The following is a 14,873-nucleotide window of genomic DNA, read 5'->3' as shown; positions in this document are numbered from 1 at the left end:
CTAAAATACATCACTAAACATATTATAGAATTTTCATAGAATCATTTGCATCCCTAGCTAAGATTTAGGAAATTTATTTGTTTGTTTGTTTGTTTGTTTTTAATCAATAAGTGTATTAATTACTTTTGGTTGTCTACTTGAACACAGGGTTTTTAAAATATATTCTGTGGGTTTTTATATGATCTCACAGTAAATATTTTGTACTTCCATATGTGTATATATATATACAGTAGAGTTGTAAAATTGCCAATTGCAGAGTACGTACTGCTTATATATCCATAGTGAAAAATTGCCCCTTAGTTGTAAGCAATTGCCTTAATTTAATTGCTGTGTAAAAGAGAAGCAGAGAAATCATGTTCTTCATTTTAATGGCACAGATCAGCTATATTTATTCGACTGTCAGCACATGATACTACCATTTATGGGATAAGTTTTTATAATTGAGACAGTGCTGGCTATAGGTTTTGTCCCCAAAAAGGGAAAGATAAACATGCTGCTGGTCTGTTTATCTTTGGGGACTAGATCTGTGTGATTATCTTTGTAGTCTCAACTTTTTAGTACCTTTAGCTGTTGGCAACTTAAAAGCCTGAAAAAGAAGTGATGGAATAGTACAGTTACTTGGAGATTGTATAGAGGAACAGAAGAGAGTGTGCTGCTGTGAGTAGGAACAGGTAATATCAGCACGAGCACCTGGCAAGAGGATAAAACAGAAACTGCTTCATCTCTATACCACTGCACCTTGCAGGAGATCATGCTTGTCTCAGTGACTATCCCTAATGGAACTGATTCCACCATGATTTCCTCTACATGTAGACTTCACAATTCCATCACCACCACTAAGACTAAATGGGGTGGATAGGAATCTCATTACTTAAAAGTAACAGAAACGTTAGCATGAAGTTGCCCTTGTTGAAAGTTTGGATACTCCCTAATGTGACAAATACATTTTTATGCCTCTTCAAACAGATTCCTGGCTTCTTTTCTTCTCCAAACCAAAGGAAGTAGTTTTAATTTTAATTTACTAACTGACTGCTTACTAAACCACTGAAATCTTTCAAATATCTGAACTCAACCCAAATATAATATAGATGAGAGATTAATTCCAGATGCAAGTGAAATCCTGTATTGTTTTCAAGTAGCTTCAGTGATACCAGGAGTGAACTGTGTTACATCAGAAAACATAATAGATTAGATGATTAGAGGAATGGATTTTAAATTACTTGAAGATTTGTATTCCAAATCACTAATGGATGTCCAACTATTTAAATTACGTGTCTGACTGAGGATTTTTACTCTCTCATTTGAGAAGTGAGGGTAACTTTGTGGATTGGAATAGCTCCCATAGCAACAAGCTACTTTGAGCTAACCCATTTGGCAATGGAGATGTGAGAAATGCAGCTTTTCTTTTAAACAGATCTCCCTACATTTCTGTTTTGAAAGCACGTTTCAGATTTTTTCATAATAAAATTATGTGAGAGGTTGTTGTGAGGACTTTTTTTTTTTTAAACCAGAGGTATCCTTGATGGTATGTATAGTCCCTGGTGCAAAACTTTCTTGGGGGCAACAGTAAAGCATTGATTTCCATGATTTTAAATGGAATGCTTGTATTATATTTTTAATCTATATTAATTTTTAAAAAATTAAATGGAGACCATGACGTATTTTAATATGGTATTAATAATAGCTGTCTGTACAGATGTTTTCCCTTTAGATCTAACAGAGATACTTAAGGGAAAAGCAGAATTCTGTGCCCTCTTTGGACCTCCCACATTTGGGTTAGAAAAAAATAGCAAAAATGCTCTATGTCTGTAGGTCAGAAATCACTATACCTGCATTGGGAAAAGACATAAAATTGTCCTCTCCCATTCTCCTCCCCTCTGTTCAACCCCCGCGAACTGCTCAGTGCAGCATTCATGTTGTCTGTACCCCAGTAAGCAAAGGCTGCTCTGACCACTCTGTCAGATTTCTTAGAGACTTTGCACCATTTTCCACTGAGCTTTGAGACTACAGTGTAGCTACTAGACAGTAAGCTGCTTAAGCTCTGTGTGCTTGTTATGTCCATCTACGGATGCGCTGTAGTGCTCCTGACAAATAAGGTTGGGAATGCTCTCCACTACAACATCTGGTTTTCACACACCAGTAACTTTCCTGAAATATTTGTAATCTGGGCTTCTCTTATCTTCAGAAGTTCGAGTCCGGTGGTTTTTAAAGCTAGGGGAATTGCTTTAGGCCATTCATGTATGAAACTGGTGCAATCTTCTTTTGAAATAAGGTCTGATCCTGAAAATACCTACAGCCTTGTGTAGGCCATTGGAATCAGTAGACATACTGTAGATTTTACTACATATGTAGGAAACCATATGCTTTCACAGAATCACAGAATATTCTGAATTGGAAAGGAACCCGCAAGGATCATCGAATCCAGCTCTTAAGCAAATGGCCCGTATGGAGGCTCAACCCACAACCTTGGTGTTCTTAGCACCATGCTCTGACCAGCTGGCCCTGATCAAGTCAATTATGTACCTACTTTTGAGCACAGAGAATAATCTCCTTGACTAGGTCACAACTACTCCATCTCAAAGTAGACACATAAGTATTTTACTAGGTCAAGGCCTGTGCCATAAAACATAACCTGCAAAACCCACATGACAGCACAGCCAACTGTCTGCTTGGTTCTTGAGAGTCCCTGCAATTCCATTCCCATGGAATTTGAGGATTGCACCAAGTGCATCGGGAGCCCTTCCTAGGATCGAGGTCCCTCAAGGCAACTTTCAAGATGCTCCACTGAGCCAGCTGAGATTGGCTAGCCCCTCATTGTGTGTATTAAGGATATGTGGTTAGCCTGTTTGAAGTCTGCCCTGAGGACCAATATGGGAGTTCAGAACGTGTCACGAGCGGAGTTGTATCACTTGCTAGTTATATTCCCTTTAATTATCTCATCTCTAGATAATAAAGTTGTTGGTGCTCTTAAGACCTTCTTAAGATCATTGAGAGTTGGTTTTATCGCTGTCGTGCAGTGTTCATTCCATGGCCCACCATACACTTTACTTTTTGTTAAAATAAAAACACCTAAATGTAATATAACAACAGTGTTCTTGTCCCAGATCCAGCAGAACTGTTCTGTACCTTGAGTACACTTTTCCCTCCCCTTGATGTCAGGAATAATGCATGTGCTTTACTGTCAAGCATGTGCTCAACTGGCAGACACCAAACCTTGTTGCTGTATCAGAGACCAAGTGCACCAGATAGCTTATTATCATAGTGGCAGGCTTCCTGTTAGAAGAGTACAGCCTGTCTCCAGAAAAGTGCAGCCTAATTCTACTGGGTCAAGTGCATGTCTAGGCTCAGCAGGTAGATTAATACTTTCTCGTTTCATCGAGTATATTTTAAACAACCTCAGCTTGTACCCTTCTAAAAAATGATCTTGTTTTATGACCATTACATTTTTACAAATGAAACCTCTGTTAAATGTGTTCTTTTAGAGATCATATAAAAATCCTGATTGCAGTGATTATAAGTATAAATTAGGATGAGAATGTTGGGTTTTGTAGAGCTGAAAGTTCTCCTTCTTCTTCTGATGAAGTCAAAGGAAGTCTTTGCCACTGACTTTGTTAGTAGAAGGATCATACAGCACATTGTTGTGGTGTGGAGTCTCCTGATCTTAGTTTTCTGTAGACAAAGGCTTCTGGGACCTCTGTGACTATTTGGTGTATATACAAATGGGGAGACTGCAGGGTTTCCACTCCCATTATTTTTGACAAGATAATTAAACAAACAAACAAAAATCAGGAATAAGTTTTTGTACCAGTGGTAATAAAGGTTGTCATATACTTCTTGAAATATGGCTTTCATATTCCTACTCTTTCTTCAAGCTAAATGACTGTAAAATCTCAACAGACTAAGTTGAAAACATTCCAAAACTCCTCCAAGTTTATTACTATCAACTTTGTGGTGGTTTGTGATTTATATTAAGACTGTATTTCCTGATATGACTTACAACACTGTCTGGATAGAAACATCTTGATTATCTCCTAGGAATGCAGTTCTCAAGAGGGAGGCATCATTGTTCTAATTTTGCAGTATTGGAAGGCTTTCATTAATTATGAGAGAGAAAAGGATATTATAATATTTAGAATCCAATAGCAACAGTACTCTAGAAGCTACTATCAACACTGCATTTCAGTGTTGCAGAGGGATATTTCAAAATATTATGCAGCAGCAGTTTTGAGTTTAATTGTCTGCAGATGGTAGATGATCTATTTTCCTCTCTCGTTGCCACATTTCTAATAGCACCCAGGCTGTTCTATGTAAATGAGTGATCTTTCATATAATTTTGTCCTTAATTTTCCAATATTTTTTCCTTTGCATCATTCTCCAGCTGCATCATGTTGGATCTGACCTTTTAATTTTTTTTATATTCCTTAATGTATATGTATCACAGCGTGCTTAACCATTTAGAAGCAATCACAGAACTGCTGGAAAACAAAGAAATAACAGATCTTATTAATGTGAGCCATGGTAATAGTTGTCTGTAGCAGACAGTGGTTGTTATAGCTCTGTCAGAAAAGTCTGAATATTTCAGGGGCACAAACAACTCAGGGTTTTCAGCTTTTCCTTGTGAACTTGAAACTCGGACCTCACACACATACCTAATTAAAAGCATGCCACCTCTCAGTGATCATTCTCTGTATGCTGAACATTAAGTATATGTGTAGTGTGTGCATTTTCAGAACATTGACCCAAGTGGGTACAAGAAAAATTAATCTTAACTAGCTCAAAAACACTTTATGTAAAAATTATATTGAAAAATTATAGGTAAAATATAGTATTATGAAATAGGAAAATAAAAATGAAACTAGCTCAAATTACTTGGAGAAGTTCATACTAGAGTAATCTGAATAATCAGCTAGTTTTCACTTACAAAGCCTAGTGCTGTGACTAGCAGAGCCAAAGAGTCTCCAGTTTCCTCAAACGCAGTAAATAATGTGCTTTGAGTCCTTTTCCTGAATGAAAGTCACACGCGACAGCTTATTAATTTGCAGAATAACCACACTAACAGCTGAAGATGAAAAGGAACTTGTGGGAGTTTCTTTGTTTTTATTTGTGAAGTTCAGACAATAAACAACTGACTGAGATTCTTCTTGCTGGCGTAGCTTCAGTCTGGCTTTTTTTTCCCTCATGCATGCTGACCTGGAACTCTTCCTTTGCCTTAGCTGCGATAATCGTGACTCAGCTTACAACACCATACATTCGCATCGGCCCTGCTGCAGGCGACGACCAACTAACAGGTCAGACGAGTCATCATGCCCATTCTGTCTCATTTTCTTCAGCTCCTTTTCCCTGACAGTTTCTTCCTTCTCTGCTCATAAAAAGTTTCCTATGTTAAAAGTTTCTTTCTGTTTGTAATTTTTTTCCTCAGATCCATTAAATTCAGTGGTATGCTTGGCACCAAAACTTACACACACGTCCCTGTACATACGACTCCGCTGCATGTGCCCATTGTGTATGTGATCTGTGGAATGTTCCTTCAAGCCTGATGTTGTAAAGAGATCTAGTCTTGCTCCATCCATAAATTCAATGAAAGTTTGAATATAGATATGTATGTGTGTACCTGTTTATTTTTTTCTCTGTTATTAGATCAAGACACTAGAATTTGTAAATAATTTAGGCTCAAGAGTTGCATGTGGAAGATCTAGTATTAGTGGATTCAGGTTTTTTCTCTGTAATGTTGGGAAGATATTTTCTGACAAAATTTCAATATGAAAGAAAATAAAGAAATAAAACAGATTCCTTTTTATTGTGTCACACATGAGTTCTAGGATTAAAATAAAATAACCTAGCATGTGACATATGAGAATGAGCAAGACTTAAGTATTTAAAAATCTCATTGTCAAAGTAAAGTCAGTACTCAAGTGAAACCACTATTAGGCTGTATGTGGCTTGAAGGATGGTTCAGAATATACCAGAAAATCCTTATGAAGCTGGGGAAATTATTCATTTTGTTAGGAAGGAAACCCTTGCATAAAACCTTTTAGGGTTTTGCAAACATGTTTATTTTCAAACAGAACCAAAGAGCATTAAAAGCTCTAGAACCTGAAGTAAGTGTGATGAAATATCTAATGGAGGATGTAAATCTAGTCCATCAGCTTTTAGTGTATAATAAAATCATTGCTTTTTTGAAGGATACTGGCATAGTTCCTTGGGAAGCATGTTTGTTACCATGTTGCTACTAGGGTGTCTAAGAGATGAGGACGAGTTCAGATGTCTGGTATCTCGATACTGCTACAGTCAATAAGAGGCAGTACCCAGATTCAGCTTGAGATAAGAGGATTAGTGGCATGTCTGCTATAGCTTTTAATTCTGGGATATGTGTTACAATAAAAAAGCTGAGTGATTCATAATGCCCAAGTTACCTTGTCAACCAAGACAAAATTGCTGCATGTATACTTTTATTCTGTAATAACAGATGAACTAACTAGAATAACATACTTATGTGATGCCAGGAAGTAGCTTGTTCTTGTTACTGCTGCTTGGCAGAAGCTGTGTCTGCATCCATTTTTATACCTCAGTTATTTTTTTACTTGACAATTCAAATAAAGCATTGAAGAGACAGGATCTCTTCCATAGCCTTGAACTTCAACAAGTTTTGATTTTTCATCACAGGATTCAAATAAGCTTACATATTTTTCCATGTGGAGAATGAAGTGTTTTTCTTGTTTTCTTTTTTTATTTGTTTCAATGCAAAACTGGGTAGCTGTAGGTAACCCTGGAGACATGCCTGTTCCATAAGATGGCTACAGTAGTTAACAGTGAGAGAAGAGATACATGGCTAGCATAGGATAGCTGGCAAAGTATTTCATTGCTTTGTCACTGGTGGCATTGGCAGTCTGTGGTTGTCTGTCAGATCTGTGACTTCGTTTCCTTTTCCATGGAAAAAAATAAAAATGTTCTACCAGAATCTAATTTTATAGTGAAAAACATCAAATTATACCTGCCACCAGCATGTATGGCTATCTGTGAAATGTATTAGAAAGCCTTTGAAATCCCGTCATCATGTTCCCATCCCCATCCCATGTTTGAAAGACTGTGCTCAAAAGGAAAGAAAACATCTTTCTCCTTTTCATTTGCCGCAACTGCAATAATGAGTGCAGAAACCTCACCCCGCCCACATGGTTGTCCCATGACAGCAACAAGAATTCCTGATTTTCTAGAGAGACATCCTGTCTAGAGTTCCTTAGGGCAGGCTTTTCAACTTCAGGGCAGTACAGCAGTAGTGAGATCTGCAGTATCCATGAGAAACACAAAGGTTTTCTTGAAGGAGGTTTATAGAAGCTGGACCACACATGAGGGAGCTGGGAGTGACACACGTTGTCCCTGCATTTTTCTCCTATAAATTTCAAGACCATGGAAAGGATTTACATGTAAAAGGATTTGTTTATGTGAAAGTATAGGACTGTTTGTAACTGTAGTTACCACAAGCCCTACAGCTGTAACTGTTAAATTTCACTTAGAATTTTCTGTTCAGTGCCTTTTCCTCACTTCTTTGCTCAGAACCAAAGTAATTACATTTGAGATCAAGAAATTACTTTCATCTTTTAGCATTTGAGGAGGATACATAACTGGTAGTGGGAAGGTCAAGGATGGCATTTTCGAGTTTCTTTACATTGGAAGTTGATGCTTCTTGCATAATGGAAATTTAAAATCTTGGCTGCATTCCTGAATATCGTTACCAAATTTGAAAGATCTTCCTCTTCACAAATATCATGATAATGCAGCTCAGCTTTCAAGCCAGTTCTGCTTGCACTCATTTCCTCCATCCTCATCATCAACTCATCTTGCCTCTTACTGGTGCAGTTTATAAACAATGTATTATTAGTTTCTCTTTGTCCTTCCTTTCTCCTTCCTTTTTAATATAAAAATAATAGGTCTTCCATTTATAGGATTACTGCCTAGTTGCCCTAAATATCTTGACAGCCACTCCAGTTTGCCTTTGCAGCATGTAGCAAAGAGAACTTTTCCTTTCAGTTGCACTTAAATACCTACAGTGTAGCTGTCCTTGAGTTATAACATAAGATAACCTAGTATAGAAGCAGCTGTGTGATTTTGACTCTAAGAAGCCAAAACAGGGAATCAGTGTTATTAGTCAATACATTATTATCAGTGATTCAATAACTTAGTAGCTGAGTAATTCAAATTTGGGAGATAGTTTTTAGCTTTCAGTGTTACCTTACAAAAAGTAACTAACTTGAAATCCACTCAGTTGACCCTGTCCTCCAACAGACAGGGAGAATATCTAACTATCTTACACCTGTCTGCCAGGAAAGAAGGCATGAAGCATAGTAGTACTCATGATACCGTCTCCATGTTTTCATAACATATGGTTTAACATACGGTTGAAATTATGTAGAATGTTATCAAAAAACTTTTCACATACAAATGTGACTGTATGATCTTAACTTTAAAATTTAATAAATCCATCTTTTTGAGACAGACTGAAATCATTTGCAGTTTGTTTCAGTATTTCTTAAGAGACACTTCATCTAATAGGTTTAAATTGGCCATATTTGGTATTCACTTGGCCCTCATATATTTTGTTCTCTCTGCATTCTGATAAAATAGCATGCTTGGAATCATGATTAGGGTGTTCATTCTTTCAGGCATTTTCTTAATTGTTGAAATATGTCTGAGCTACTTATATTTAAATTAAAGTATTTCCATTTGTGATTTAATGGAGCAGCCACTACTTCCCTGGATATTATTAAGACTGATTTCCATAGAACGCCCTTTTTACGACCCATTGTTAATTACACATCCAGCTGCAAGAGAGAGTTCTGTATTGTACATTCTTCATACATGAAATTCTTGATACAAATCAAATGCAGCAAGATCTGTCAGAAGTTTTATAAAGTAACTGATACTTAACAATTGGGAAGATTTTTTTCTTTTAAAAAGAGAGGGGCAAAAGCTTAACACTTAAATTATTTTTACCCTGCATACCTTAAGGTCTAGATGATCAGCATATTTTATAAACAAATTAAAAGCAGTCGTAAAATAATGCCAGTTGGTTTCTTCTCCCTTATGAAGTTAGCACCGTAATAAAATGTACCCATTTCTTCAGATGTGCATTCAGTACGTAGCAAGATCTTTTGCTGTATTCTGGGTCACATTCTGTTCTCAGCCATTCCACTGTAAAAGTGAAAAAAATAAACTGAAATCTTTGATTTATTATATCTCAACTTCATGGATTTTTTTTTTATGTCAAGGGATTCACTCCAGTTTTGTACTGCATTACTGAAAACACAGTTTGTTTATTAACACAAAACCAACAGCATAAATTTGAGAAGGAGTTTTGCTTTTTACCTCATTTGTTGTGCTTTACAGTGCATCTGAGGTGTACCAACATGGGCTGGACAGACATTCACATTCATTTTTTCTCCATCCTGAACCATGCACCATTGATTTAGATGTATTCTGACGTGCTGAAACTTGACGTGCTATTTTGGGCGGTGTAGAACCCACTATTTCCTAGTTGAGAGAGGAGTGCTGTCTGTTACAACAAACCTTTGTGCAGATATGTCTGTCTGCAGGTTCAATACACCATTTTAGAAGTTTGTTATTGTCTTGATACTTCTGGACAACATTTAAACTTGTGGGAGTTGTGGATAGTTATCCAGGAGAGAATGAGCACCTGTGTGCTGTAATGTCAAAGCCATAGAGCAGTAGTGTTGCAAGGTCAAGTGACAAGGAAAGCAGAATGAGAATGGATCTGACTCTCCAAAGCGAAATTCTAAGCCTGTTTTTACGTGATGGCCCCAGCAATTGTTGTACCAGTTGTTCAAGGATTCTGGTCCTCTTGCTCAGCTGGGCAGAATGCAAAACAAGGAAATGTTCCTACTTTCTGCAGCACTGGCTGAATGCATTTCAATGGGCTGGAGTGTCACTTGTGATTTATTGCCCATTTTTGTTCTTTTATGTGTTATATTTGTCATTTTTGCAGTGACAGTTTCATCTATAAAACAGTATAGTTACAAGAAAATGTTAAGAGGATACAGGAGTGCCATGGGAGCTGCTGTTTCCTTTTCTCTGTTTTATTTCCCCTAGTACATTACAGAGTCAAATGTCAGGTTTTCTGTGAGACAGTGCAGCCACAGCATCTATGCTTTTAAACATAAGTGCATTTTCCACAGAGCACCTGAAGACGAGCTAAAGTTAAACGGTAAGACGAAGAAGGTCTAAAAATAATGCTAATAACATTTCACAAATGGGGAAAAAACCCATAATACAAATGCCATCTGTACACAATAGAGAACCCAGGCTGATTAGAAGTCGGTTATCAGTGTGATTTTATTAGATGTATTAAGTACTCCACTTAATGTTTTAAAGTAATAATAATAAATAGTTCTTCTAATGTTCTCTGGAAGTGGGACCCTTCCAACTCCCCTGCGTAAGTAGGAGAATGGGAAGGATAAACTGCAGGGTGTCATATCAGCAGTTTTGCTCTGGCCATTGGTGCTTGTGGTTGGCCAAGGAGGTATGGGTTCTTCAGCCCACCTGGCACTGTACTGCCAGAGCCAGTGTGTTACAGACATGGGACAGGAACAGCTGGAGAAGATCCCATGAACGAGAAGAAAGTATCAACCTTTCCCTATGCTTTAGGAAGGACAAGTAGCCTAATTAGGCCTGTTTTCCACTGTAGAGACAGTTTGTCTTTTATTCAGAGGAGTTGAAAAGTTGGTTGCCACAGAGGTAATAGTCAGTTGTTGCAGGAGCTGTGTTATATTCCCAAGTACAAAACCAATGTGGAAGTTTGAGAATTGCAGTATATAGCTGAGAGAAAATAAGATTCCAAGTGTCTAATATCTCTTTCATGAAGACAGTCATCCAAATTTAATGAAAGCCACTAAAGATGGGTCTGTTTGATTCATCCTAGCTTAAAAAATAATCTATTTTCTTAGTAATGTGTAATCTTCATGTCAGGATATCTGTGACGCTGTTTGAGGTTCGTCTGGAGGGAGAGGGTACTTTTCTTAATCTCATTACAGAGAATGGAAACATAAAACCCAGTCATGAAAGTAATGATATGAATGAAATGACCAGGATAAATTCTTCACAAACTGAAGGAATCTCTGCCATCTGTGTAGTACTGGTCAATATTACATCTACTTCCAAATGTTTCAACATCAGCAATGTACAGAGAAGCAGAAAACCTAAAACAAAGCGAAAATACCAATAGGTATTTTTTAGAGCATAGGTGTCATATAGTGTGTTATTTCATTTCTGTATAAAAAAAATACAGCTCTCATTTTTACATTTGAAGCAGAACATGTTTTGTATGTACCACAATGAAAAATTAAGGAGAGACAAGGGAGGACAAAGAAACTCAGAGATATAATTAGTAACTAAAAAACCCTGTGAATTTCAATGTTTCTGTAGTTATTGACTGTATTCATAAAAGACTAAGCAATTAGAATTTTAAGTTGAAATAAAATATGGCACCAGTTGTGGGTAAAATAACCTGTAGTTCTTGGAATCCGCAAATCTGGTGTTTGTACCGCCAGAGAGTTTAACAAATATTTAAGGCAATATTATATGGATTGCCTCTGTTTTAATGTACAGGTGAAAATTCAAATGTATGACAGTTAAATAGAGCAGTGCAGCAGAGAGGAGAGTAATACTGTCAACTTTAAGCAAAAATTACAGAACATACTGTCTTGGGTAAAATAATGTTTCAGCAATTCAGATTCCTTGAAATAACTGAAATCTTAATAAATATCTAGGCCACATTTGTCTCCTTGTAGTAACAATTCAACACTGTAAGCCACAACTGTAGTTACTGATGAGTCTTTAACACCTCTCTCTTCAGACGTTTCAAAACAGAAAATTTCTGTTTCAGAACAAAAAATATTCTTTTCTGCTGTAATGGGAGTTTGACTACAAGAACCAATGATTTTAGAGCTCTGAGAAAGGCATTCAGGTATATGTGTCCATTTTCAAGTCTGTTTTTCAAAAAATTTAATTTTCATTTTCTTCCCTTCATCTGATTGTCTGTTAGTGCTGAGCACTAAGAAGTTTTTGTGTACATAGAAAATTCCCGTGTAAATGAAAGTTTTCCATAAAAGTGAGCAGAAGTTGGTGTCTTGTATGGTTTTAAGCTGTCAAGAGGAGAAATAAGTACTATCAGGTTCTGTTTCATCTTTTGAGTTCACATTGGAAGCACAAAGTGAAACAGAGGGAAAATAGTAAATTCTAGTTGGTCAGAAGCAAACAAAGTATTCTATAAACCTTTTTGAAGCAAAATAATTGCACTTTTCAGTGTGCTGTCATTGAATTAGACCACTTCTGGTTATGAGTAAATGTGTCAATAATTAAAAGTGAAAAGAGCTGATGATAAAAATGACTGTTTGAGGCATTCTTAATCAAATAGGACAAGTGGAGATTTTCCTTTAACCCGTAAAACCTCCAGGCAGCGTATGAAAAACAAAATGTAGTTCAGTGATAACTACTCAGAGGAGGCCTAGTCTGTTCTTGTCCCTGTAGTAGAATATCGGTGCATTCAACATTATTTCAGTCTGACTAGGTTTTTTAATGGCAATACTGTAGACATTTCTGAAATGTGAACAGAAGAACTGCTACACTGTATTGGCACAAAGACAGATTCAGAATTCTGTGATTATTTTCCCTTTGTTGTGCTGATTCTCCTTTCCAGTTCCACTAGCCAACCTTCCTGCCCCAAAACAGTGTTGACTCTGAAATGCTTTAAAAAATGCTTTAAAAGAAAAAAGTCATCTTTTTTCCTACTTTTTATAAATTTATCACAAACATATTTTTCTATTTCTGCATGCATCATTACACGTATAATTCCATTTATTTCTTAGTAGAATGAACTATGTTATGCTTTCTTTCAAGAAAATATGTGGATAGTGAGTAATGATAAGTAAATTCCAAGTGTGATTGTTTTTGAAGGACTTCTGAAGAGTCCTTCATAAGGATTACAGTGTGAAGGGAGGCTGGTAGTAGAAGTCACCAGGAATGTCAACCTCATCTGTGAGCCAGTGGCAGCACAGGCCAAAACATCCATGGATGTTCAGACCTCCCACAGGGATACTGCATTATCCTCTGCCCCCCTCCTCCTAACGGCAAAGTAACCCATGCCTTCACTGACTTTCCATTTGTTCATTAGTGTTCTTCTGCTCAAGTCCTTGGCTGACAGCAATATTAGAGGGTGATACCCCATTCTACTGCTTCTTACCCATAGCTTCAGGTTGCTTTGTTCCTGTGCTGGATGGGATCCCTTGCATTCAGGGATGAAAAATGAAACAGCTGCGTTTGTCCAGGACAAAAGCATCTAGTTCTGTAGCTGAGTTTCACCCTAAGTAGGTCAGCTCCAGAAACATTACAGTGATCTGATTTAGTGTCTTCCCTGCTTGGTGGAGGCCAGTTGAGTACTAGAAAACCACATTTTATCTCCCCTGAAGAGGACAGACTCCTCTTCAGGCTTCATATCTTTCCGGTTTCTCAGAAATAGCTGAAATGAATTTTCAGTGACGTCTGGTATTTCTTGTCACGTCTCAGTATACTTTCAGGAGTAGATCTGGTGTTGAAAGCACAAGAGTCAACGAGAAGTCTCCTTCAGCAATAGATGAAACTCAGATATCCTTGGTGGGGTTGATGATAAATTGTCCACTTCTTCTTTAGGGATGGCCTGAAAGTGGTGCTGACTTGTTTAGAAGATGTGTTATGTGTGGACAGTCTGGACTGTCTGCTTTCATTTCCTTAGAGCTGATTTGAGGGAGGTACTCTTCTACTCTGAGTACTGTTGGTTTGAGGTTGTGTCAAAAACCATAAAATCAAATGGTTTAGGTCTAAAGGCTACCCTTGTTGTACGTTATGTACCTCTTTGACTTCTTGTTCACAGAAGTCAGGGCTATAAGATGCAATTGCACTTCCAATGCCTGCAAGTGGGGCCTGTTTCACAGAGCATCAGCTGAGAACAAGCCATGTATTTCAAAGTAGGGAGACACCTAAAGTTTCAACCCTCGCCGAAACTTTTCAGCCTCTCTTCTCAGACCTCTTCATCCTTATTCAGTATGAGACCTGCATGCATACAGCTAATTTGATACAAGTATATTCTCATTACTGCTCAGTCAACCTTGATTAGAAATTTGTGTCTCATCATATTTGGCCATTGTTGTGTTTGTGTAGTCAGAGAGTAATTGGTAAAGAAGCCCAGTTTCATCTCTCCACGGAAGTCAGGAGGACTTTAGCTTTTATTTCAGTGGTGGAGTCTGTTTTCAGATACACTGCCATGAATTTTCCCTGTTTTGGCATAGAGGTCTGTGATGTGCACCACTGTGGCTGCTTCTTTGGCCAGAGATAGTGAATACTTATAAATATGTAACCACCCTTTTTCCTTCACAAAATAGACTGAAGTGTGTGGGAGTACCCTTTTGGGCCATTTGAAAGCTTAAAGTTCCAAAGACTTTATATATTTTTTTCTTAGTAAATTATTTATTTCCAAGAAGGAGATACACTGTGTCTGTATATTCAGAACTTGTTAATAATTTCTGGTTGTGGTATAGCTATTGAGTGTGCTTTAAACATCCCTTAATGATCTCAGTGCTATTAAAGTGTGAAGGATTACACTTTTTTCCAGAATAAATGAGGTCTTCCAACTCCTTGGGTGCCCACTAGAGAGGAAAATTTTTATGAATTTTAATTATTTAAATTTCTTTGATTAAAAGAAAAAGGCAAAGAAGGGCTAGCAGAAAGGTTGGTGGCTTCATTTCAAAGGAGGAAATAAGCTGTTCATCAAGACTTGCTTGCTTTTTTTAAGTCTTTTTTTAAAAAAAACCACAGTCTCCAGAAAAAATCCA

At 37.2% G+C, this 14,873-nt stretch overlaps 1 protein-coding gene across 13 annotated transcripts in view; it reads left to right on the top strand.

The window, feature by feature from the left end:
• PTPRM (protein tyrosine phosphatase receptor type M) overlaps positions 1–14,873 on the top strand; it is a 453,822-nt gene that overhangs the window by 269,217 nt on the left and 169,732 nt on the right. For 9 of the 13 annotated variants that reach the window (XM_032122179.1, XM_032122252.1, XM_032122211.1 and 6 more), the window contains exon 14: positions 5,214–5,288. The exons of the other annotated variants lie outside the window; for them this stretch is intronic. In XM_032122179.1, the coding sequence (XP_031978070.1) occupies positions 5,214–5,288 (75 nt within the window). The remainder of the gene's footprint in view (positions 1–5,213; positions 5,289–14,873) is intronic. 13 annotated transcript variants of the gene reach the window in all.

The sequence above is a fragment of the Corvus moneduloides genome, chromosome 1 (assembly GCF_009650955.1).
Source record: "Corvus moneduloides isolate bCorMon1 chromosome 1, bCorMon1.pri, whole genome shotgun sequence".
Classification (NCBI taxonomy): domain Eukaryota; kingdom Metazoa; phylum Chordata; class Aves; order Passeriformes; family Corvidae; genus Corvus; species Corvus moneduloides.
This window is presented reverse-complemented; position numbering and strand designations above follow the sequence as displayed.